Source organism: Rhinopithecus roxellana, chromosome 16 (assembly GCF_007565055.1).
Source record: "Rhinopithecus roxellana isolate Shanxi Qingling chromosome 16, ASM756505v1, whole genome shotgun sequence".
NCBI lineage: Eukaryota > Metazoa > Chordata > Mammalia > Primates > Cercopithecidae > Rhinopithecus > Rhinopithecus roxellana.
Genome location: NC_044564.1, coordinates 72328977 through 72356067, shown reverse-complemented (window position 1 = coordinate 72356067; position 27091 = coordinate 72328977). Strand labels below are relative to the sequence as shown.

Sequence of the window (27091 nt, the reverse complement as noted above, 5' to 3'; positions counted from 1 at the left end):
AAAGGAATTGATAAAGTAGGAAAAGCTTATTCAGTTTCTTGGTAGTCTTTCTGGTTGATTGTATTTACTCCATGGGCATGGCATTGACATAGGTATACTAATTCACATGATTTACTTAGTTCATTAGCTGTTATCAGCATCATTGTCCAAAAATGTTGCTATTTAGGAGGGAAAATTAAATTAGATAGTGGGTTTTCAACATAGGAAATGACAACACAGGGAGAGCAATTTTTTTGTAATAAAACACAAATGGACCTGTTGTCCGATGAGAAATTTAAATAAACCAGGCTTCTTAAAATGGGATTATAATGCCTCGTAAATATTTCCTACTAACATGTTAACATTTTTTTCTATTTTTATTCTATTCTATACTTTCCATGTTTTCCTAGAACCAAGTTTGTATTTCCATTTTTGAAGGTAGTATGTGTTCACAGTGAGAAATATATGTTCATCTTTTAGTTAAATACCCTGTTAGAATAGATTGAAACTGGTGACTGGACATTCAAGTCAACAAAAAATAGTACTCGGGAAACAAATTGCTGTTTTTTTTCTTCATAAAATTTCTTTTCTTTTTATATAAATAAATTAGGCTATAATAGAATTCTACACAAAAATAACTGGAAGGCTTTTACCAAAATTCACACTTCTGTTAATATTTGACATTTTATAGTTCTAGAATTTATTTTTAAAGTACAACATGACAGCAGGATTTTAATCTGTGTTGTACCTAAGGTCCAGTCAATTTAAAATAGGAATGGTTCCCTGTAAAGATTATTTGGGACTTAGCTCACCTTCATTCAGTTTTATAATTTATCTTTTAAAACAGACTCAGTGAAAGTTATTATGGACACTTTTTAAGAAGAGAGTTTCCCCCCCAACCCCCCCCCCCCCGATTACACCGAATTAGCAAACACTAGCTAGTTCTTCAAGTTAGGGTCTTAATTATTCTCTTGTTTGACCTTTGTCTAACATTTGGTTTGAGTTGTGTTCTTCTCTTTGACTTTAAGATTCAACTTACTGGCAGGAGCCTTACTTAATCTTTCTATTGAGCTGTTTCATCTCCTTGAATAGGACATAAACCTATTCATCAACCTATCTTTCATATGGGCACGCTGTTCTGGAATACTATTAAGATTGACTGCATTGTGGCAGGGTACATTCTATTTAAAAAGCAATGTAATATGCTTCAATGTGATTAAGAACAAGGGTGTTACAAGTGCAATATATAGAAAAATCATAACATTCAAGAGCTTTTTACATAATGTGCTATGCCTAATGTGCAAACAGTTGATTTAATTTTCTATTTTACCATTTTAAAGGCATGATGTTTCTCATAAATGCTGCCAGGTATGTTCTGTTGTTTCATTTCTTAATACTGGAGTTCATATGCTGCTCTAACTAAATTATACCAAGTTCCTGAGGAATCAAATTGCTGGTTTGATTTATACATGTGAAACAGGGTTTTGTTCGGCACATTTAAGGTGACTCCCAAGTAAGAATGGAAATAAGAAAATGAAAATCTAATTTATTTTTATTGCATGGGGGCAATTATTTAGTATTCCTTTATATTTAGTATTTCCTGTTATATTTATTCCTTTATTTAATGATCTAATAAAAATATAGTTGTTCTCTATTTAAGAAAAATGCTTTTACCAAATATATTTAAAACAATTCAAGTGTGATTTTAAATCTCTTCATTTTTGTTGTTTGTTTGCTTGTTTTGTCTCAATTTCCTGATTGTCTTAACAGCAGATATAGTGTTTAGCTGATAAGTGTTTTATGCTTAAACGAAGATTATGAAAAAATATATTTGCTTTCAAGTTAGAGTAGAAGTAATATATATGAGTAGTCCTTAGAATGTTAGAATTTTAGATGTAGAAACAACCTCTGAAATGGAAGCTGGCTTCTTATGTGACAGAAGAGGGCTAGAGTAAGTGGTTAAAGGACAAATGGCTAGTTTGTGATAGAAATGGAGCTAGAATCAGGTCCCCTGATTCCCTGTTAATTTTTCTTTTACTGCACCACAGGACTAAAACTCAGATTACATTTCCATTTTCTACTCATTTGTTTTATTGCAATATTCCAGTGTTCCTACTTTAGTACATAACCTCAGAAGCCTTACTTAAAGCTTTTTCACAATATGTGCTCACTTGGGCTTCACGAGTTTCTAGGCAGGTTGACTAGTGTGGCCTCTCTGCTAATAGTACCTTTAGTGGTGGATTGAGCTAAAAGAACGCCAGGTGAGGAACATTTTCTTTTTTCACATATCCCTGTCAAGGAGCTATGACAGCAAAAATAAAAACAAATTTAGGAATATTTAATTATACTGATGGCAAATACATGTACTTCACTCTGTTTGGGGTAAGAAGTCCAAAAAATTCTCCAATATTTATGATTTGCATTTGACTACTATTAGATAACTGGGTGATTTCTAGTTTTCAGAAAGTGTTTTAAAACTTAAGGGACTATCTCATGGTTTCTAGCATGGATAATCTCTTAAAGTTTATAGGAACTATATGAAGTAGGCAATAGCATTAGCTTCACTTTGTAAATGAGGGAACCGAACATAATATGTCCAAGATGGGATCTGAATCTAAGGATCTTTCTCAAAAGCTCTGGTTCTTGACCACTAAACTCCTCTGCCTCCACATTATACATACCTGCCCCTTCCACAAAATGCTGCCTGTTGCTAAATTAAAGTTTTCAATGAGCCCTTGATTTAAGTGAGGAAAACACCTACCAATTATTACTGTAAGCTTTAGCAACATACATAAGAATTTACTTTTGTATTTGAGGTACAGTCATAATTTCTCACAGCATCTTAACCTTCAGCCTTGTTTTTCCTCTTCTTTCTTCGTATTTAGTCTTCATTTTCTGTATTCTCTGTTCTCTTTGTTTATTTGGGGCAATAGACAATATGCTTTGTTTGGTTACCTTTGCTTCTATTCTCAAAATAATGATTTTTTATTACTCCTAAATAAGATTAAATCTGCTCATTGACTTTTAATGTTTTTTGTTTTTTGTTTTTGAGATGGAGTGCCACTCTGTTGCCAGGCTGGAGTGCAATGGCATGATCTCGGCTCACTGCAGCCTCCGCCTCCCAAGTTCAAGCGATTCTCCTGCCTCAGCCTCCTGAGTAGCTGGGACTACAGGCGTGTGCCACCATACCCAGTTAATTTTTGTATTTTTAGTAGAGACGGGGTTTCACCATGTTGTCCGGGATGGTCTTGGTCTCTTGACCTCGTGATCCACCCACCTCAGACTCCCAAAGTGCTGGGATTACAGGCATGAGCCACTGTGCCTGGCCTGGACTTTTAAAATCTTAAGCAGGGCATGGAGGTGCAGCCTATAGTCCCAGTTAGTTGGGAGGCTGAGGTGAGAGGATCACTTGAGGCCAGGAGTTCGAGTCCAACCTAGACAACGTAGTGAGACCTTGTCTCAATTGAAAAAAAAAAAACTTTACCAATATCCGGTTCTCTCTCTCTCTTTTTTTTTTAACCTTCCTCTTATTTTCTTAGTGTCTCTAGATTGAAAAGAACTGTTAAATACCTAATTCAGTTGCTGTCCTGTAGAATGTTTCATATATACTCTAGCTTGTATTATAATCTACTTCTACCAAGCTTTCTGGAATCTTACTGCTCATTAAAATTTTATTTTCTTCTTCCTTTTGACAGTCATACCTGCTTCCTTTAAAACAAACTAACATTAAGCCCCAATAACTGATTCTGTCTCTGCTTCTCCCTGGTTTGTTCCCTAAGCATTTCAGTGTGTGAGCACCCTCCTATAACATTGACTACTGGCAGTTTTTATGTTTGTTTTGATTTCTCTTTCATTTATATTTGTGCTGTCATATTTGTCCCCCTACTTAGTAATTCCTGCAATTCAGAGACCATGAGAGATACTATGCAATTAGTACCACATTTGATAATCAGAAGGTATTTTGTAAAAATTGACCTGCAGAATTGAATAAAAGCTGTTCTTTATCCTATTATCTGTTTAGCCCAAAGACATGCCAGAGTTACAAACCTGGGAGATCTGTGTTTCTCACTTCTATAGTTAGGGTAGGGAGAAAACAGTAAACTGATACTACGTTTGATAGGAGCAAGCAAAAAAACCCCATACTCTGTAAAAGTAGGTTTACTTAAATGATATAGCTAAAACTTCATAATGTACATGCTTTTGAACAGTGGTTTCAGATTTTGTTTTAGCCATAGCTGACTTTTTTTCACATAATGTTAAGGGGACACTAACACTGTGCAGGTTGAGTCTCCCTAACCCGAAAATCCGAAATCCAAAATGGCTCCAAAATCTGAAACTTTTGAATGACAGCATGACACTCAAAGGAAATAATCACGGAAGCATTTTGAATTGGGATTTTTGGATTTGAAATCTGAACCTTAAGTATAGGCAAGTATTCCAAAATCCTAAAAAATCTAAAATCCAAAATCAACCTCTGATCCCAAGCATTTTGTATAAGAGATACTCAGCCTGTATCTAAAACTAGGATGGGTCCTTCCGCTGTTCAGTTTTTCATTGTTTGGAGCAAATACCCTTTTGTAGAATCACCTAAACACCTTGCAAGGATGTTGGGTTTCCTGGAATACAGTTTGGAAATCCTTGCTTGAGAAAAGTGGAGAAACTGGATTTTCCCTGGTTTCTTGAAGAAGATTGAAAGATTGTCAGCCTAAACAGAAACTATACTCCTATATGCAGTCTGTATAAACTGTTGTCATCATATTAACATCACCCTCATTCAGTCTTTGTTTTTAATGTCTAATGGAGTTTAAATCATTTGGGATATTTAGGACAGGCTACCACTATGCCGAATGCCATGCAGGGGGGAAAAAAGTAGAGCTCACAAGATGCTGAAAAGAAATCTTGTCTTAATCCTTTCTCTGAAGTTAGAACAATTTTGGATCCTCTCCTGGAAAAGGAAATAAAACAAAAATTAATTAAGAGAAATTGAGCCATCATGTTTTAGTGTTTCTGTCAAGTTAGGTTCTGATGGTCTCCTAGGCTATTTTTCAAAACTCAGAAATGGGTTTTATTTTTGATTTATTATATTTGATTATTTTATAACACATTGTCATTTCTATCACCCTGCTGCAATTGATAACTGTTGTGTGTAACACAATTTTGTTGTCCTCTGCATTTGGAGAAAAGGAATCAGAATAAAAAATGAAATTTCATGTTGCGTAAGAGAATATGGGTGTAGCGTATTTAAAAGTAGCTTTCATACAGTGCATTTATTAAAAGAAAAAGCTCATCTATTTCAGTTGAAAATTATCCTTTTAAGATGAATATGTTTGAGAAAATTATAACTACTGTGTATTAATAATTTGAACATTATCTCTTTTTGTACTTTTCCCCTTTCTCTCCTGAACCATGTAATTTTTTTCCCTGCAACACTATTTCCCTCCCTTGTGTAGATAGCTTTTCACCTGTTATCTTTCCTTTTCTCAAATTGCACTTAAAATCCGCTGCTTTTTTATGCTTTGGTATTCCTTAGTCCAGATTCTTTATTGTGTTTAGGAACTCTGAAATTTCAAGGGACAGATTGAAAAAAAATAGGTTATATAAATTCCCAAGAATTATATCTACTTATAAAATCTTTATAATGTAGAGTCATTATAAGCTCTTGGGGGTTTATAGCATTAGGAGAATTTAAGGTATGAGAAACGAGATTATCGTGAAATTATAAGAGCCAAACTTGTGTGGATTATTACATGCTGAATTCATGGAAGAGAAGCCCAAGTAGGAAATGTTTAGGAAGGAAGAAATGGCTTTCACCTCAGCTTTAGAGGAAGAAATCAGGTAAGGGGCTAAGTAGTGCTGGAGGTGAATGTAAGGACAGGCTTCAGATTGTTTGCACATCTTCCTCTGTAACCAATATAAATGTCATTTTTTCCTGCCAGGCCAACACATGCCCTCCCCCCTTTTTTTCTTTCAGTTTTCAACTTAAATGCCACTTCCTTAAAGAGGGACTATGATTCTAAAATAAAAAAGAGCTCCTATTCTTTTAGTCTGTTTTATTATCATAGCACTTGTATTATTCTATACTGTTATTTTTATGTAGCACTTGTCACTCAGTACTTTCTCAGTATTTTATATATGCATGTTGTCTTTCTCTCCACTTCCTCCCTTTAGGTCCCAACAGTGGATATAAGTTTATTGAGTGCAGGGGGCTTGTCAATTATGTTTATTGCTCTATCCACAGTCCCTAGAATAGAACTTGTACTTAGCAGGCAACGGTCTCTGGTTAGACTGAGAACAGGACTCTTGTCTTATCTTTGTAAACGTAAGATTTTGTAGTGCTTGTTGAATTTAATTAATTTGGCTATTATTGAGAAGAAATGAGTTAATATTAATGAAAAGTATAATTTTATAAATTAACACATTAAATTTTTTTTTTCCTAAATAAAATCTATACCAGTTTTAGCAATGGCTGGGCCACGTGTAGTACATGGAAGCCTGGGTAAAATTTAGATGCCAGAGGGCTGTCCCAATGTTTGTTTTTTCTGCTATCTACAGAAATCAAAAGGCGATTGTTTTAGGAAGTGATACTCTTCAATGGCTTTTTATATATTTTATTTTAAAAAAGCCACCGAGAAGAACTGTGTTTCAGATGAACAACTTTTATGATGTAGTAGTACACACTGAAATGAAGATGTTCCCACCAAATATTAGGAACAGTTCTTAGTTGCTTTCCTAGAAGATCATTTTCTGTGTAGCTAGTGTTGCTTTTCCAGATGGACTTTCTGAGATATGAGTATTTTGCTCAGGGTTTAACTTTAAGAAAATGATAATAATTCTTGGAATACAAGTCTCAAGATTTTTCCATTTGTATAATTTTCCGTAAAAAGTTAGGTCTGTTTCTAGGTGGAACCTTCTCTGAAGATAGTTTTTCTGTTTTGCATCATATTAGCCTGGACATCTGTTTCCACTAGGCTAATCATTTGAAACAATTCTGTATACTGAGTTATATTGAAGGAGCTTGGGGCAAGTTGCTAGGAGAAGCACTATCAATTTTAGTGAAAGATGTAAGCCTGAGGAATTATATTTAGTATTTCCTAACAATTAATAATATTATCTAGTTTTGGGCAACTTCTGAATTTTGCTGGCTTATTTGTTATATATTCCTTGAAGAAATGATTGTGAAGGCAGTCCTGTTTTAACATAGCTGTTACATTCCCTCAAGATGAAATGTATTGACTTAACCTCAGCTACGTGGACTTTGCTAACTCTAATGACTAAACTCCTTAGAAAGCTAAAAATATTGTGCATATGTTAAAGAAAATTTCTCCTCCCCGCTACCCCCTTGAAAGAGAAGCTAGGGATATTCTGAATATATAAGTAAAGATTCCAAGTTACTAACAAATGAAGTAATTTTTATGTATCATCATTAAGATTTTTGCAATATAGCCAATTTGGAGTCTCGAATTCTTATTCCAAATCTAGGGATTCTCTGTAACATTTCAAATTTAATAATCTCTCCTTTATGAGCACAATCTATTTTTCCTCTCCTGGACTTTTGACATGAATTTCTGAGTGTGTATAGCATGATGTTTTCTATACAAATGTAAACTTTATTTGTATCGTGTATTGTTTCGTTGTTTTCAATGTTTCTGCTTATACCGACTGTCTCATTATATTGAATTTTACTCTCCTGATGCCTTTGCTCACACTTTCTGCTTGCTGTCCAGGCCTTGTATACTTTCTCCTGTATACTTGCTCCATCCCTTCCTCTAAAACTCATGCTAAAGTTATGTTTCACAAATTTAACTCAATTTCATAAATGATCGTCTGGGATAAGGAATGAGAGGTGTGAGAAACAGCATTAGCTTTTGGAAAGCGCAGAATTAAGTAGGGATGAGGATGTGACTTGATGGTAGCAGATATATTAGGATTAGCTAATATGATGCAATGAGAAAAACGTAGAAGAGAGAAATGACCATTTTTGTTTTGAATATTGGCAGAAGGCTCTCCAGAAGTGGTGCTATCGAGTCAGGCCTTGAGTGGTGAGTCCAGAGGAGGCGGACAGGTGGTCTGCATCTTCTCCGCTAGCGAACTGTATCTAGTTTGTGTTTTTAAAACTTTATGAAAGTTAATTAGACAGTTATAGTGGGTGGCTACAGTTCTTTATTGTATAGGAAGCAATTAAGTTTTTAGAATTGCATTTGAATTTTTTAAAAGATCCACAAGGTGATACTAGCTCAACATACAGCTCAATATATTTGTTGATGTTATCTTTAATTCTTGTTCAAGGAAATGGAGGAAATAAAACACAAAAGAGGGAAAACTTTTTAAAATTTTTTCTTCAGGAATAATCTGTTTTGAAGTGGGCTGAATAAAAGCAATGGTGAATCTTTTTGTGTATGCATGTGTGTGCTTATAAAAATAAAAACGAAACTCAACTGTTGATTTTTGTTTTCAAAATGTCTTGACTGAAAAGCCTTAAGCCATGTTTAGTGGTAGGTACGGTAAGATACCCTCTGATGCTCAGACTTTCAGACGCTGGCTCTAGACTTCCAGATGCTAGTGCAGAACAGTTTGGGTGCAGAGAGATGGGCTGAACAGGACCCTGTTTGCCCCATTCCTGGGGGCTCTGATGTGGTAGAACTGAAGCAGGAAGTGAGGGAGTCCAAAATGCTAAAGCTGGAAGGGACATTTGACACAAAGCAATAGTAATACCCAGTCTATATATAGAGAGTTTGATGTGTTTCCTTCCTGAAGGGCTTTCTGCACAGTAAATAAAGTAAAGCCAATAATTATCAATGGGCAACTGGGATATGTTCTTCACAAAAGTATTCAGATGGCCATAAATCATAGCAGCAAAACAAATAGACTAAAGGGATGCTCTGGAGAGGAATCTACCAGCTGTTTTCCTGAGGTTTTGGGAAAAAACTGTTGCCTAATAATATTTCTAAAGTTTAAATGAAGGTCTTACAGAGTTGGCAGAGTTTTTTTCTTTTGGTACTAAAAAAATGGCTCCTATTAATTACATTTATTTATTGAATATATATAAGTAATTTATTATATAAGCACAAACATATTTTTTCAATTACAGAGCATTTATTTCTCTGTACCAAGCATAGCTCTTTGTCAAATCTTTTACTTCTAAATGAGAATATTAAAATTTTCAGTAAGGACTTTTAATAAGTAAGGATTTGACTTATTTCTAACTAACTTATTTCTAACTTTGACTTATTGAAAATTTGCCAAATCATTTTCTTTTCCCCCTTTCCATGTGTTTTTCTTCCTTGTGTACATATTTTCCAACTAAAAATTAAATAGGTTATTGGTTAATGTATGGTTAGCATCATACTACATATTATATATTTGAATCTATATTGTGTCTGTCATTTTGAAAAGCCATTTCAGGGAAAATGCAATTAAACCCAATTACACTTCTTTTTAAACAAACAAAAACTTTGGTCTGTTTCTCTCAGGCATGAATTTTCGTTCTAGTATCCTAATAGACCTTACATGGTACATGGGATTAATTGGACAAAGAGAGTTTTGAAAGCCTCTTCCAATTAGAGTCTTGGAGCACATGGGTAGTAATGTGTGGACAGAGAGGAGAAGGGGAGCCATTATTTCTGGCTGTTGAATATTAGTTTCAAAATGGCCTTAGCGATCTTCTGGTCCAGTTGATTAACTCAGTTGCTTAAAATGTGGTACTCTCAGAACTAGGACCAGTTCCACAGTACTCAAGAAAAATTTCCTCTGTGGCAACACTTTTCTATCACCTGCACCAATTTTTAAAAAGTTTTAAAAGTTTATGTTGATTGTAGGGGGTCTGGAGAAGAGTTTGATTGGTTACTGTCAACTCACCACTTCTATTGGAAAAACAACTTCTTTGGCAGTGGTAAATCAGCGAAGGGTAGCATGTGTCTTTTAAAACTTAAATTTAACAGACATTTGTTAAGTACATATTATTTGGCTCAACAGTAGTGTCAGGCATTACAGAGATGAATAATGATTGTGGTTGCTGACTTCCAGGGGGTCTGTCTAGTGGAGGAGTCTGAGAGGGAAATGACTTACCTACTGACTTGTTCATTGCAACAAGATCATGGAAGAGAGCCAAGGGAGATGTTCTGAAAGAGCTAACATCTGGGCTGGATTTTTACAGATGAAAAAAGTTTTTAATAATTTTGCCTGAATTAATATGTGAGAACGCATATGCATATAATAGAACATGAAAATTTAAAAAATAAATGTTAATTATCCCATTTTATTGTCACCTAAAGATTTTAATGGCTCTTTAAAGGTGAATATTCCTTCAGTAGCTTCTGAAACTTGGCCTTTTATGACATAGAGCTTAAGGATGATCTGATTCTTGAACAATCAAGAGGAAGAGTTAATTTAAGGGTTTAGAATGCTTAGCTATCATAAACTTAATGCAGTGAAGAGAAGAGACTCTCAACGAAGAAGTGTGCAAGTGACAGAAGGTGAACCCTCCCAAACATGGTTCTACTCGTTTTAAAAAGAATTGCTTTATATCTAATGTACTATCCCTACTGGCTAAAATGTTTCTAAGTTTTAACTTCTGTTTCTTGTTTTGAACTAAGAAACTCATACTAATCATTCTGATCATAAAATACCCAAATAAATAACTTCCCCTAATTGGACTTTCTTCAGATTAGAACTGTAAGTTTGTATTTACGTGGCTACTGATTTTCTAGCCTGTTTATTGTGTATAAAAAGTTCCTATTGTTTGCTTTTAATTAAGAACTCAGTGCTTTACAGACATTGTTCATTATTGTTGATGAAATTATTACATTTAAAAATAATTACATGAATTGGTAAACAGTTTCTTATAAAATCACACTTCTATGGAATATTAGTGCATAGCAGGCCATTTTCTTTAAAGGGTGGGGAAAAAAATCCAAAGACATTCAACGATAAGATGTGCTCACTAACGGCTGTTTCCGATAATAAGAGCAATTTGCATTCAGAATACAGAAAATGAATTATACAAAAGGGTATATAGAGGAACAGCTATAACTTCTCTGGCATGTGCAGCAGCCCACAAAATAAACTTCCTTCCAGTGACATTGGCATGATTAATCCCAAGCAACCTGGACACTGAAATTGCTGTTCTGAAATGGGGCTTTGCAGCCTGGAAATGTCATGAGCGTAACACTAGCCTTCTTGCTAAGGTGGGGTGGGGGCTGCTCAGTGCATTTAGTGAGACTCTCTCCCTTCTCCCCCAACCCCCAATGTTCCCAGTATTTGAATATTCATGATGGGTTGACAGGTGGTCACTGAATGCAAGACTGAAGCCATTCTGGATCCTTTCACTTTTTCGTTTTTCTATTAGAGAAACTTATAAGGTCATGTGAGATGCCTCATTCTTGATTTACTTCTTCTGATATCAGTTTGGGACAATTTTCCTAAGGTGGGCTTCAGTTTACCTTTTTGTAACCATATTTTTGCTTGTGGAATGTCTAACCAATTTCCAGGTACATTATCAACATCATGTCTGTAATAAAAATGCCTCGCGCTTCTGTTTCCTTACATACAGTCTCCTTGCATGTCGACAGCCATGCCTTCAGTTGTGTAGATGGTGTTTCCTCTTCTTTAAAGAGAGAGAAAGCATAGGCTGTCTAGAGAATATTCAATCCAGGGCTGTGGACCTGAGTCTTCTGACCCAAATCTAGGGCTCTCTGCTTGCTGCATCCTGTTTATTTTCATCCAAAAGGCTACATAGCAATTGGGTGTTTCAGGGTTAGATTTCCTGCCTGGCTTGAGTCACTTACTGAGAACTTATATGCGCCAGGTCCTGTGCTGCATATTATACACACATCATTGTGCTTATCCATTCAGGATGCTTTAACAAAGTACCATCCACTGGATGGCTTATAAACAACACAAGTGGACTTCTCACAATTCTGGAGACTGAAAGTCCCAGATCAGAGTGCCAGCATGGTGGGATTCTGGTGGGGGCCCTCCTCAGAGTTGCAGACTGCTGTCTTCTCACCATGTCCTCACATAGAGGAAGGGGCAAGAGAGCTCTCTTGGGTGCTAATCCCATTCATGAGGTTTCCACCTTCATGATCTAATCACCTTCAAAATTCCTACCTCCTGATAGGATTTCAATTTATGAGATTTAGAGGAATACAAACATTCAGTCCGTAACAGTCACCCTGTTTAGTCTTCACATTGTCTAGAAGAGGAACCCAGAGATTTGAGGTGAAATAATTTTGCAGAGGTAGCTCGCATAGTCTGAGGAGGATCATGGATTGGCACCCAAGTATGCTGGGCTGCTGTCACCTGAGCCCTTACAATCTATCTTCTTGAGGTGAATGTGCTTTCTGTCCTTGAGAAGTGAAAGGAAATTAGCGGAAAGATCTTTCAAAATATGGTCATAAGGAACTCTGTTCAGTGTCAAGGCACTGATTCAGGCAGTTAACTTTTCGGGAGGATAAAAGGAAAAGAGACGGTAATACTTTGTGGTCTAGAAAGATCTTGTGAAGAAATTAGAATTTGAATTTGCAGAGGATACTGAGTAGCTTCAAGGTGTGGTAGAAGGGACAGAAGGAGGACTAGGCACTGGTGGGAAATGCTGGGCGCATTTGGGGGAAATGCATTGGAATGAAACAGAAGGGTGTTGGTAGGTGACAAAGGGACAGGTAAGCTGGGGCTGCTGAAGAGGACTCAGGGCATCAGTGTATGTGGTCTTGGTATTTGGCATGTATGTGTTTACTTCATGATACCACCAAAATGTAGTCTTAACTAGAATGGTTTCAGTTGGCTTGTGATTGATTTTCATTTAATTGAAAGTTTAGTGGAATGAAATCCTATTTAGCTTCTTAGGGTCTCTCATTCCCCAAGAGCTTGCCTAATAGTCTTGCTTCCTTTTAACTCCTTGAGAACTAAAAGCCTTATTGTTTCTTTTGTATTCTTATGATGTGATTAGATCTTAAGTGTTTACATGTATGTTGGTATTTCAGTAAACATTCTTTTTGGGTGGGTGAAGGAGGGAGGTTATGTGTCATTGAGAAACTCTGGTTTTGGGATTTTCTAAGGAAAGCAGATGGCATAGAAGTCAGAACATCTCTAGGCCAGGCACAGTGGCTCATGCCTGTAATCCTCACACTTTGGGAGGCCGAGGCAGACGGATCACCTGAGGTTGGGAGTTCGAGACCAGCCTGACCAATATGGAGAAACCGCGTCTCTACTAAAAATACAAAATTAGCTTGTGTGGTGGTGCATGCCTGTAATCCTAGCTACTTGGGAGGCTGAGGCAGGAGAATCGTTTGAACCAGGGAGGCGCAGGTTGCAGTGAGCTGAGGTCGCACCATTGCACTCCAGCCTGGGCAACAGGAGCGAAACTCCGTCTCACAAAATAAATAAATAAATAAATAAATAAATAAATAAATAAAATAAAAAAGAAGTCAGGACATCTCAGACAAGTCAGGAGTTAAGGTGGAGAGTGATTTGCATCAAAGACTAGACATAGATAATACTCTTGTTAGGAAGCTTACAGTTCTTTTCAAACTTTGGGTCACAGGGAGCAATCATCAGTTTCCCTAAAGCTTTAGGGCAGGGTAATAACAAGTGAAGTTCACTCATTAATAATCATGGTTGACTGTGATGAGCTATTCTCAACCGAGATTTGAATAAATGACTTATATATCTGCTTTACATAAGAGAAATTATTGTTATAGTTTCTGGAGAAGAAATAAAGGATAGATCAGAGACTCAACTGGGGGTTTGGCAAGGGGCTATGAAAATTGGGTGTGATCTAGACGGTAGAATGAGATTTTTTTTTAAAAGAAGAATGTCTTTTTGTCTATTATTCTCATCTTACCTATTTTCTTTTTTAATGTTGCAGTGTGCAAAGATCCACCTTACAAAGTAGAAGAATCTGGGTATGCTGGTTTCATTTTGCCAATTGAGGTTTATTTTAAAAACAAGGTATGTAATCTTTACCCATTAATCTTTCAGTAGAAGATCCACCATTAGACAAATGATGTTTAAAATAATTTTGACTCATAAGCACTTCTGTCACTAGATGATATTAAAATAAAAGTTAAATTTGTCTTCTAGGAATTTTGGCTATCATTACCCTTAATTATCAAGGAAGTGGCTAGAAGAAGATAATTTTAATTAAATGAAGTCAGATTATATGAAATTCATTAAGTGTTCCTTTAAAGAGAGGAGTGATTACCATTTTGGAAAAGATAAATATGTTTGTAAAATAGAAAAGAAGAATTATAGTTTTTCAGTAAAATGCTTCTTTTCTCATTTTTATATCTGTAGAATTTTTTTGAGGCTTCCAAAGAATAATCTCATTTTATCTTTAGCTGATACCCACACCATACATGTATATAGTTATTTCAATTTCAGATATATGGGTTTTACTGAATTTAAAAGTTTTCAGGCCAGGCGCAGTGGCTCACATGTGTAATCCCAGAACTTTGGGAGGCCGAGGCAGGCAGATCACTTGAGGTCAGGAGTTCGAGACCAGCCTGGCCAACATGGTGAAACCTCATCTCTACTAAAAATACAAAAATTAGCTGGGTGTGGTGGTGGACACCTGTAATTCCAACTACACGGGAGGCTGAGGCAAGAGAATCACTTGAACCTGGGAGGCGGAGATGGCAGTGAGCCGAGATCACACCACTGCACTCCAGCCTGGGTGACAGAGTGAGGCTCCATCTCAAAAATAAAAGTTTTCAGCACTACATATGTGGCATAACACACAGACTGTATAATGCCAGACAAATTGCTCAACCTCTGTGGAGCTTACTTTCCTTATTTATGAAATGAGGAGATAAGAGTACTTACCTCAAAAGGTGGTTAGTAGGATTAGATAAAATAAACTTATGCAAAGTATTTAGAATAGTACCTTATAGAAAAGCACTTAAAATGCTAATTATTATATTCCTTATTTTTCCTCCAGAGATATCATAATTTCTAAAACCTGCTGAAAAGTCAGGTAATTGGCTTTTTTTCTTTTAAGAAACTGAGCAAATAGAATATCATGTTATCCAAACCAGTGCTCAGTAAAATATGGTCCTTGGGATAGCATTAGCATTACCCTAAGAACGGGTTAGAAATGAGATTCTCAAATTCTACCCAGATCTATCTAATCAGAATCTCTGGAGGTAGGGCCTAGGATTCTGCATATTTCCTAGTCCTTCTGATGCTTAGTAAGTGAGAGAACCACTGATAAGCCACTCTTTAATGTGCAGTCCCTTCCACTGGAACAGTGTCACACTGGCCTTTTTAACTTATAGCAGTCTCAGTGCTCAGTTCAGCAGTTAGAAAGTGTTAAAACCAGATTCGTAATCTGGGTCTTTCTCTCCATTAGCTATACTCCTAACTTCTGTGCTGTCTAATAACTCTTTGCTAGAATAATGATTATCTTTCTTAGTGGTAATGCCACTGAATAGTTCACATATTTGTCATCAAATCAAATTTGTTGAGATGTATTTATATCTGCTCATGTGATGAGCCTTCATATTGAAGTGCTCATTTTTCTCATTTCAAGTGCTATTTCCCTTAAGAAAATGGTTTTTGGCTTTCTTTTATTTCTTCTCTTTTTCCTTCACCACCAATTTCTCCAATACTTGTTACTTGTTATTGTATATTATAGTCATCCTAGTAGATGTGAAGTATACCTCATTTTGGTTTGATATGCATTTCTTTGATGACTTACAAGTTTGAACATCTTTTCATATGCTCATTGTTCATTTGTATTTTATTTTGGAGAAGTGACTATTCATATCCTTTGCTCATTTTTCAGTGTAATTTTAATTTAAGCGGTATGTTTATGGGAAGAAATTTAGAGCCTGTCTCTATCTCCCATCTTTCCCACTACCCTTTTAATATCTTAGAAGTTTAAGTGATGAAGATCATATGGTGCTTTTCTTCCCTCTTGTCGCATCCTCATATCCAGTGTTGTAATTTCATCCAGAGACTGGGCTACATCATAGGAACAATCTAGCCCTTCAAGCCAGCAAAGTTCTTATCTCAAAGAAATTAAAGAATAGGCAATTATGATCTGTTATGAGAAGACCATAATGGTTATGATTATACCACTGTCTTCCTACCAGCAAAGTTAATTTGACATTGCATTGACTTCAGTTTGGAAATAATGATGCAGTGAAGTATCTTCTCTCTTTTCTTGTTTTTAACGTTTCTGGTCATTTGTACAAGCTCTGAGTTAAGCAGAGGAATCTATTTTATGAATTGCTCAGTTTCCTGCTTTAAAAAAATATCTGGAATTTCCCCATATGCCAGATTTAAGAAGAGAACAAGTAAAGGATGGAGAGGCAGCAAGCGCACACACACCACACACATTCAGTCTTCTTGAAATTCATGGAACAGAGTAAAAGCAAGATGTAATGAAGGCACATTGGGTAGTCATTATGACTGTAAGACATATATTCACTTTGTGGGGGATTTTATTTTCTTAAAATATAAGGGAAGAAAGCAGCATATGAGATGAAAAACAGCTCTTCCTTTGTGGCCATTGTAAAATAGACATAAGTGGAACATTGTAGATTTTCTCTTTAGTATATAGATTAGCTTATTTCTATTTTCTAGTTTTAGGCTTTCTTTAAAATTTCATACTTTATAATGATTTCTGTTTTCACATGTACACCATAATACATGTATATTTCAGTGTTTGTAATATGGAAAAGTAGGATACACCTAATTGGCCCTATGTAGAGATGTGGATTAATAAATGGTAATTAAGTAATCCATAGAATTCTGTACAGTATTTAGTGTGGCAACATGAGTAAGTCTCAAAAAATGATGACTTAAATGTTGCAGAAATATATGTATATGGTTATATCATTTGTGTATTTTTTAAAGAAATTACTGAAATGAGTAATGGTGTTCTGGAGAGGTATGTATTTAGTATAAGAGCATATGTTGGAATGACAACATAGGAACTTAAGGGCATTAGTTACTGGAGGAGAGGAATGGAGAAGCTTACACATATAAAGTTCTTTTGTTTTGTTTTGTTTTGTTTTGATGGGGTTTCACTCTGTCACCCAGACTGGAGTGCAGTGGTGCAATCTCAGCTCACTGCAACCTCCACTTCCTGAGATCAAGTGATCCTTCTACCTCAGCTTCCCAAGTAGCTGGGACCACAGGCATGCACCCCTACACCCAGCTAATTTTTGTATTTTTTGTAGAAACAGAGTTTTACCATGTTGCCCAGGCTGGTTTCGAGCTCCTGAGCTCAAGCGATCTGCCCACCTCTGCCTCCCAAAGTGCTAGAATTAGAGGTGTGAGCCACCCCGACTGGCCAAATTTTATTTCTTTGAAGAAAAAGATAAAGCAAATCTCTGAAAGTGTTATCTGTTCAATCTCAGTAGAGGGCACATGGATATAGCATTTTAAGTACTTTTCTATATGTTACTAATTTCTTAGTTAAAAAAGGAATTATTGCTTTGCCACTGTATTGTTTTCTTAGGATGTCTTAGAAACCAAATGTTTACTATAGTCTGATCTAGATCTCTGAGCCAGATATATTTGTTTCTTTATTTTTTCTAATTTTAACTTGTAAGAGCACCTAATGTGAGATCTAGCTTCTTAAATTTTAAGTATATTAAGTGTATAATACCTTATTGTTGACTGTAGTTACAATGTACAGCAGATCTCTAGAGCTTATTCATCTTACTTAATTGAAACTTAATGCCTGTTGATTGGCAATTCATTTTCCCCTCTCCCCAGCTCATGGTAACCACCATTTCAGTCTTTGATTTTATGAATTTAAAATCTTGTATATATGATATCTGTTTTAGATATCGCATATAAGTGGACTCAGACAGTACTCGTCTTTCTGTGTCTGGCTTATTCCCCAAGGTCCAGCTGTATATATTTTTTATTTTTCGTGTTACTCAAATGATCCATTGGTAAAAATTTAATAGGTCTAGGCTCTTGCTTCAGAGTGTTCATTTATTTATTTTGTATATTTATTATTTTATTTATCCCTGGAGTTTATTCAACTCTGTCTTGAAGAATAAACATCCATTATAGTAATGATGTATTAGTCCCTTCGCACATTGTTATGAATACCCGAGACTGGGTAATTTATAAAGGAAATAGGTTTAATTGATTCACAGTTCTCATGGCTGGGAAGGCCTCAAGAAACTTATAATCCTAGCGTAAGGGGAAGCAAACATGTCCTTCTTTACAAGGCAGCAGGAGAGAAAAATGCAGAGCAAAGTGGTGAAAAGCCTCTTATAAAAGCATCAGATCTTGTGAGAACTCACTCACTATCATGAGAACAGCATGAGAGAACACCCCCATAACCTAATTACCTCCCAAGGCACGTGGGGATTATGGGAACCACAATTCAAGATGAGATTTGGGTAGGGGCACAGCCAAACCATATTAAATGGTTCATGAAAAAGTGTTGTTCAGAGTTTTCATAGGAATGAGGGAAAGCAGAAAAAATAATTCCAGGTAATGGTGGAAGAGTCTTAATTCTATATATTAAAGATATCCTGTCCTTGGTCACATTCCCATCCTTGTGTTTTCCCTGCTTCTGTAATGAGCTCGTCTTCAGTTCTGCTCATTTATTTGAGCTGTCAGGGTCAAGAGGGGTAGTAGAGTGTCAGTACTTCTCTTGAGTTTGTGTATGTTAATTCTTATTTTCTATTTGTGTCCAACAAAACAAGCCTATTTGTGAGAATTGTGTGTTTCAGAAACTCTAAACCAACAGGGACACTGAAACATAATCGATTTATGTTTGAAAGGATCCCATGCTTCTCTCTTTCAATATGATCTCATAAAAGAGAGAGTAAATGTCAAGAACTGAAGTTTCTGCAGAATGAGAGAGGGTAACTTGATATTGCCAAAAACAGATTTCCACCTCTAGGAAATGTATTATTTATATACAGAGAGTAAGCACATGCTTTCTTATTTGAACTTTGAAGAAGAATGTTTTCTGAGGAGCATAGACTGACATAATATCGATGTCTGCCTTCTAAGAGAAGATATTCAGTTGGCCAGAGCACAAGTTTATGAGTACTTTTTTCTTACTTAAAAAAAATCTTTAAAAAATCGTACTCAGGATTTGGAGAGTCATTTTCTGTGGTGCTTACCGTTGGTTTTATTGAAAAGTGATGTTTTTTGTTCTGTTTTAGACTGTTGTAGACTATAAAGTGATGTTGATATTACCTCGTTCTTTTTATGCTGGTAATTAATGTATTCTTCAATATGTTTTTCTCTTTCAGAAAGTGTACAGGGGTATATATTTTCCTAGGAAAAGTATATGGAATAGAACTTAGGAGTTTTAGTCCTGTGACTACATTTAATGATTGTTAACTATTTGGTACAGTCTTCCCAGATTTCTCTCCATGTATTTGCATAGATAAAATGTGTGTCAGCATAGATTGGCAGGGGCATGAATTAATATTTTTTTTGTGACTTGCCTTTAATTCAGTTAGCAATATGCCTTTCAAAGTCAGTATTTTTAAACACCTGAATGGTGTTATATGGTAATGATGAAGATCATTCTTAGTTTCTTGTTATTATAAGCAATGCTACCATGAACATTTTATGGTATATTTTTGTACCTATATTTGAATATTTCTATGGAAGAGATTCTTAGAGGTAGAATTACTGGGTCAAACATCATATGTATTTAGTATGTTGACAGATATTGTCAAGATGTCTACCAAAAAGGCTTTACTAGTTTATGCTCCCAGTTATGCTCTCCTTTTAAAATTAACTCTAAAGTTGCATCTTCTGTTTTACAACTTGGAGGAGAGACAGATAAATAAAAAATGATCATAACTAAATGTGATAATTAATAGAGGAATGCTATGAAGGACGTCTAATTCAGATTATATTGGGAGAGTGAGAAAGACTTTCCAGAAGAATTAATGCTTTAGCTGGGTCTTGAATAATGAGTTTGCATTAACTAGGCAATAGAAGGGGAGCTATGCTGGGAGGGAGGACGTTTTAGGTTTGAGGAGCACTACTTGTGAAAGGCCAAATGAATGAATTAATGTGAAGTATTGGGGAACTGCAGATGCTTCAAAGGTGTGGAAAAACAGTATAGTAAGATATCAAAAGAAATGTAGGAAAGGTAGTAAGAGACTGCAATGGTTATTCCAAGGAAGTGGGATTTTATTGCAGAAAATGATGAGCCATTAAAGGCTTTTATATCAGTGGAAAGCTGTAATCTGGTTTTTGTGTTAGAAAGATCATTCTCTGGTCATTGTGGGAAGTAGAATGAGGTAAGTTCAAAATCAGGGAGGACATCAAATGAAGAATGGTGGTGGTCTAAGCTGGGACAGTATTTATGCCTTAGAGGAAAGGATAGGTAGATTTGAAAGTTCATAAGGACGAATACTAAATAGAACTTAGAGAAAATTTGACTGTAGTGAGTGAGGAAGAAGGAACAGTTGGGAATGGTTTTTGTGTATTTTAACCTTGGCAAGCAGTTAGAATTACTGTTTTCCAAGATAATAGAGGATAGGACAAAAGACACATATGAAGGTAACTTTAGTTTAACATAATGCATGAATTGGATGCTGCCATAAGTCAACCTGTGGAACACATGTATGTGGCAGCCAATGAGACACTTAGGGGAGTCACTGTCACATAGGTGGAACTGACTCCTTGTGAATAGGTGTCATCTCCTTGGGAAACTTCGCAGAAAGGTAAAACACATTTAAGGGTCAATGAAGAAAGAGAAGAAAGTCCATGAAGAAGATTGAGAAGGAACAGCCAGTAAACTTTGAGGAAAACCAGGAGAGAATGGCATCCTGATAAGAGAGAGAAAAAGTAGGTTTCACGTCAGATTATAGTGGAAGTGAAGAGATACTGAGGAAATGAGTAGAGATTATGATTTGGGAAGTTTGGATGAGGAAGTGGAAACCATGAATTTTGAGTAGTTAATTTTTATATTCTGACAGTTTCAGGTGCTAAGACCCTTGAGTCAAAAGAAATGGATTCAAATCATTTTTGTTTCATCATGTATTAGTAATATAACAATAAAACAAGGCTCACATCTGCCCCAAAGAGAGCAGTGAGAATTAAATGAGATGAATATTAAAGTACGTATTAGTTGTCGTTATTATCTTGAGTCTGTATTTTCACCTTGCGTGGCTAAAGATCAATGTGTAGAGAGGGATAAATGTTCAGTCAACTTAAGTAATGGCTTGAGAGCTGAACCTAGATATCATGAAATTCTAATTATTGTGTTCTTTTGCATAAGATGCTATTTTGTCCTAGTTATTTATTCAGAAAAATGCCATTCTTATTAATCTCACAGATACTTACTGCATTTCTACTGTGTATAGTCATAAACTAGTTTTTGAGGATACAATGATGATTCAAACATTGTTCCTACTTTCAACAATCTTCTGATCCAGCAGAGTAAATGGTGATAATAAGAAGGCAATTATTCTAAGATGTGGCAAGGGTAAAAGAAAGATGCATACAGGGTAGAGGAGAGGCAGTGGGGAGTTGGGAGTTAAGGGAAGGTTTTCCAAAAGTGAAGTCTTAAGTTGGGAAGGATGAGAAGTTATGTAGGTGAAGCAGTAGGTAGAGAAATGGAGGTAGGCAGTGAAGGTAGTAATGCAAAGCAAGAATGAAACCAGAGGTAACCTACAACATGGTAAGAACTGGGAAGCAACCAGCAGTGGGATATTGCTAGGCCATCAGATGCACAGAAGGGGAATAGTAGGATATGAAGCCAAGAGCCAGATTATGAAGGCTCTTATGTGGCATTCAGGTGAGATTAGGGTTTTTAGCCTAATGGCCATTGGAAGCTGTTGAAATGTTAATTAGGAAGTGAAAATGGCTAGATTTTTGTTTCATATAGATAATCTTAAGGCCTGAATGGAGGCAGAATTGAAGAGAATATATCCCAAAGTAAAGAGTTTATAGTAGTTTGGGCCATGAGTAAGAGCCTAGTAGTAGTAGTTAGAGGGCTTGTTTGAAGAAATATTTATGGAGAAAATGGCAGCCTTTGATGGTGAGTATAGTGGGGTAGGGAAGAGGAAGGAATGTGCTTGGTTTCTAGTTGGGTGGCTGTGTTGCTAGTATCCTGTCACCTGAAAGATCATGGGGAAGATGAGAAGTTTTTCTCATTTCGTTTCCCCTAACACAAGAAACTAATTTGTCAGATATTTCCATTTTGTTTCATTGATGATTCCATGATACTTTTTTCCCCCAGTACTGCTTTGATAGTTTAGCTGTTAGATGTCTTAGGTCTTTTCTATTTCTTATGAGGAGTAAATTTTGCTTTTAAAATTTCACTTATGCCTCTCTTTTTTCTTTCATAAATTTTGTTAACCTCCAGGAAGAACCTAGGAAAGTCCGCTTTGATTATGACTTATTCCTGCATCTTGAAGGCCATCCACCAGTGAATCACCTCCGCTGTGAAAAGCTGACTTTCAACAACCCCACAGAGGACTTTAGGAGAAAGTTGCTGAAGGCAGGAGGGGTAAGTGGCACTCTCTTGTGAAAAGCATTCCTATTAAAAAACAAAAAACAAAAAAAACTAGTTCCTGATGTGTTAAAAAGTATAATAAGGTTTTGGGAGAGGTGTAAAGAGATGATGTAACTTGATAGCTTAGCTGTGGATTCATGTGTTCAGATGAAGAGGTAGACAATAATATTTTAGATAGGTATAAGTTTGAAATTACACTATTTATTAAAACAGTCTTAATATCTATGCAGCTCAAATTTAATTATGACAAATGCCAAAACAAACAAGCAATAAACTCTCCTCATTTAAGAAAAGAATAATATCTGAACTGTGTTGTATCAGTTATAGAAACTTTTGGGTTAAGTTGCAAGTCACATTAAAAATTATATAAAAAGAAATCCAAATTTTCTTGATCACAATTAATAGAAAAAGTATCTTCACTCATATTACGTGTTTGAGTCATTTAAATACACATTTTTGTTTGTTTGAATTTTGTGTTGATAAAAGATGGATTTTCCTTTTTAAAGTAATGGTAGCAAAAGTGTTGTAAATTTTTGCCTTTGTGATTTGACTAGTATGGGAAAGAATTTTAAGTGGTACCTCTTGCAAACATAAACATTTGGAATGTTTGCTTCTGAAGCTGGGTCAGCTGTACAAACACTATTGATTGGTCAAAATCTATTTGACAATGAGTGTCACTGGGATCATCAGCTCCTACTTCACATGAACTTACGCATCATATTATGTGGGCACTTCACACCCCGTCTATTTTGAAATGTGTTCTTTTCTCCAGGATCATCTTCACTTCACTTCCAGTTTCTCTGGAAGGTTTTTGCACAGTTTTCTATTTATGAAGTTATTTTCTATATGCATTTGTAGACCATAACCCGCCAAGATGCCTTTTATCACCGATAAACTCTACCTGAGGGCTTTGTAGGAAGGAGGTGTTTTTTTTGTGGCATAGTTTTCTTTATTGGATACCTGAACAACCACTTTGAGAACCTAAGAAAAGCTATTGTTCCTCTTATGAGAAAGTTGCCGGTGTATATAATTGTGTGATTATTCTGGGTGATGTGAACCTTATTTTTTGAGTTCTGTTTTGCTAGGCTGCTGTCCTTTTACTTGAATTATGAATACACGTTTGAAGCATTGCAAGTACTTTTACCATGTTTCATTCCTTGTTGTATGTATGTCAGTAGATTATGGGTTAAGTGGGTATTGGACCAGCTTTGGAAATGAAATGCCACTTAGAGTATTCTATGGGGTAATACAGTTTCATGAAGAAATGGGCTTTTGTAACACATCTTATTTTAAAATTAGGAACTTATTATAAAACTATTAAAGAAGTTGTTTGGAAAAGTAACTCTATTTTACTCCTTTTATGGTTATCAGGAGTATAGTGTTGATGCTATTTACCTAAGTCTATGCCCTTAACAATCAACTAGTCCATTTTACATCCTAATCAGCCTCATTTTTTTCTTAAAAATTTGGCATTTTACATTTCTGATTATCTCTTTTGGGTTGTGTAGTTGGGTGGGTAATTGGAGTGTGCAAATTATGGAACTCGAGTACATCATGCTTCTGATAAGGGTCATAGGAAAACATAAATATGACACAAGAACTTTTTAAAGCAACCACTTAGTCCCAGAGAAGTAGAGGGTTGCCTGTGAGCTGGAAAAGAGTGATAATGCAGCAAAGTGCAGCACTACATCCTGATAAGGTCTCTAGTTGATTTCTCATCTTGTGCTCTACTCAGCCTTTATCTCAGAATGATTCTTCTTGACTTCCAACTTTTCTTGTTTGTGTTTAAGTGCTGTTTGAAGCCAGCAGATATTTTCCTATTAGAATTAGACTGTGTCTTGACAACTCTAAAATAATAAAATGTGAACTGTTCCAGGCATATGCTATTTGAAATATTACAAGTTATTTAAGGGACTAATCACAGTGAATTTTGCAGTAAAATAAACACTTAAAAATTAATTAAAAATCATAGTAATTCTACAGATTTTGTCCATTTCATATGGGAAGATTAAAATGAACTTCTATAGAAATGTAAAAAGAAATCAATAGACTAATAGACTTTTTTTTGACTTACCTAGATTTTTGACTGCCTTATATTATTTATACCTGGCTTTAACCATTTGTCTTGTCTTAGTATTAATGCAGCCTATCATGGTGTTACTAACTTATGAGCCATTCTGATTTCATGAGAAATGAGTTCACGATTGTGTCTTCAGATAAACTTTTCTTTTTTTTTTTTTTTTTGCGTGGGTTTTGTGATGGGAGAAAGGATACTTTCCTCCTTATACCTAAAGATTATGTGTGCAACATAGATGTATATATTCTACCTTAAAAGGAAAAAAAAAATTGAACCCTTCTTCTAGTCATTATATATAACTTAAGGCATGGGTGGAGTAAACTTAGTGTTTGACCATGGTTCCCTCTCTTTTACTTTTTTCTTTTAAACTAAAAAGTACATAGAGCTATTAAAAGTTGAGTGTCGCTTTTCGAGAGATCAGAAAGGTTGTTTTTAGAGCTGGAAGCATCTTGGAAAAAATGTTTTTTTAGCTCTTAGAAGAAAATAATTCGAAAGAACTTTTGCCAGAGAATCTTGAAAAACTGCAGATTGTTCTGCTTCATAATCTGTAAGCCTGTAACAACTTTTTTGGGAGAGGGATCAGTAACATTCTATTCTTTTCACTGGATTTTGTTTTTAATTTCAATGTCATACTGTTTCCTAGTCTCAAAACTTGGTGTATGTCCCCCTTAGAAGAAATGTACCCTGTGTTTTTCTGTGACATGGCTCCGTAATATTAAGTACATTCTTGTTATAAAAGAAAAAATATTGTGGGCAGGGCACATTTAGACTTAAACATTATTTTCTGAGACTATTGAATACAGAGTGATTTATTTTATAGGACCCTGAAAGTAGTTTCCTCTAAATTGGAGAGCTCATGGGAGCTTGCTGGGGAAATTGTGGATTTGGTTTCGGAACTAGCCCGTCAAACCTTTTTTTTTTTTTAAATTGAGATAGAGTCTCACTCTGTTGCCCAGGCTGGAGTGCAGTGGCTTGATTTTTGTACACTGCAGCCTTGACTTGCCAGGCTGAAATGAACGTCCCACCTCAGCTTCCCAAGTAGCCGTGACTACAGATACATGCCACCACATTTACTAATTAAATAAAAAAAAATTGTAGAGACAGGGTCTTATTATGTTGCCCAGGTTGGTAGATTTTTATTTTTATTTTTTGAGATAGGGTCTTACTCTGTCACCTAGGCTGGAGTGCAGTGGTGCAGTCATGGCTCACTGCAGCCTCAACCTCCTTGGCTCAAGTGATCCTCCCACCTCAGCCTCCTGAGTAGCTGGGACAACAGGCACAGACTACCACACCTGACTAATTTTTGTATTTTTTGTAGAGACAGAGTTTTCCCATGTTGCCCAGGCTGGTATTGAACTCCTGAGCTGAAATGATCAGCCCTCTTAGGCCTCCTAAAGTGCTGGGACTACAGGTGTGAGTCACTGCGTCCAGCCCCTTGTCAAGCTTTAAGTAGGAAAAAGAGGGTAGGGGTTATGAAATGGGAAAGAACAACTTGAGAACTTACTATAAAAATTATTATTCATATTTATTATATAAATTTTAGTATATTATTATATTAAGGGAGGATATTTCCTTTGAGATCTTTATTCTTTGACTGGTAGAGGGAAGAGAGCAGTGAGCAGTGAACTTTTGAGGGCAAGATCACACATAATCTGTCTTTTAATTTTAAGCAAAAGGACCAAATGTACTCTGTGGAGAAGCACGTCTGTATTTGCTGAGATATTTCTGTGTATTTCCCATTTTTAAAGAATGAACTGATTGATCGCTTTTGGATCAGTGATTCTCAAATTGTGCTCATTAGGATATTAAGATTAAAAGGCTTGTGATCATGACAGGTAATTTTCTCTCTATTCACTTATCACTTTTTAGTAGCTGGAATTCAGTCATACTGAAAATATTGCAGAAGAGTTTGACATCTGTTACTATAAGACAGATGAAAGAAGATGAACTTTTCTTTGAGGTGTTGGCAAAGTAAACATATACTGTATATTAGGTATTGTATATCGGGGAACTAAAATTTATTGTTCTACTAACTTGTCTTTCTGAATTTCTGGTTGGAAAGAAGTGTGATACAATTGGAAAAGTTTTAAAGTCAGGTTGGTTTAGATAAAACCTTTATCATCTTCCAGCTGGGTAACCCTGGGAAAAACCATTGCATCTTTTTGTATCTCAGTTTATTAACTGTGAAGCGGATATGGCAGTGTTTTCCTCATAGGGAACGTGTAACCATAGTGTATGGCACATAGTAGATACCCAGTACCTTAGTTCTTTTCCCCTCAATTACTGGTTTAGAATATCAACAGATGCTTAACCATCTTTATATCAGGCACTTAAAGGTACGGTGAAAAAGATTTGCTATTTAGTGTAAGCTACTCAACATTTATTCACAGGAAAACGTGTTTAGCACCAGTTAGTGTAACCAGAGCATTGATAGATCTGTGTTGTGTTTAAAGATTAGCCTGTGGTTTCTTTCTCCAAGGTGTTGGCCCTCTGTATTTTGCTTGTATAAAGTGCCTGTTTGTATTTTGCTTGTGTAAAGGGCTTGGAATATTATTTTGTAAGATGTAACTTTTCAT

The 27091-nt window shown here is 35.8% G+C and overlaps 1 protein-coding gene across 3 annotated transcripts in view; it reads left to right on the top strand.

The window, feature by feature from the left end:
• MLLT3 (MLLT3 super elongation complex subunit) overlaps positions 1 to 27091 on the top strand; it is a 285234-nt gene that overhangs the window by 157580 nt on the left and 100563 nt on the right. For all 3 annotated transcript variants that reach the window (XM_010368450.2, XM_030919896.1, XM_030919898.1), the window contains exons 3-4: positions 13841 to 13923; positions 22289 to 22432. In XM_010368450.2, coding sequence (XP_010366752.2) covers positions 13841 to 13923; positions 22289 to 22432 — 227 coding nt within the window. The remainder of the gene's footprint in view (positions 1 to 13840; positions 13924 to 22288; positions 22433 to 27091) is intronic.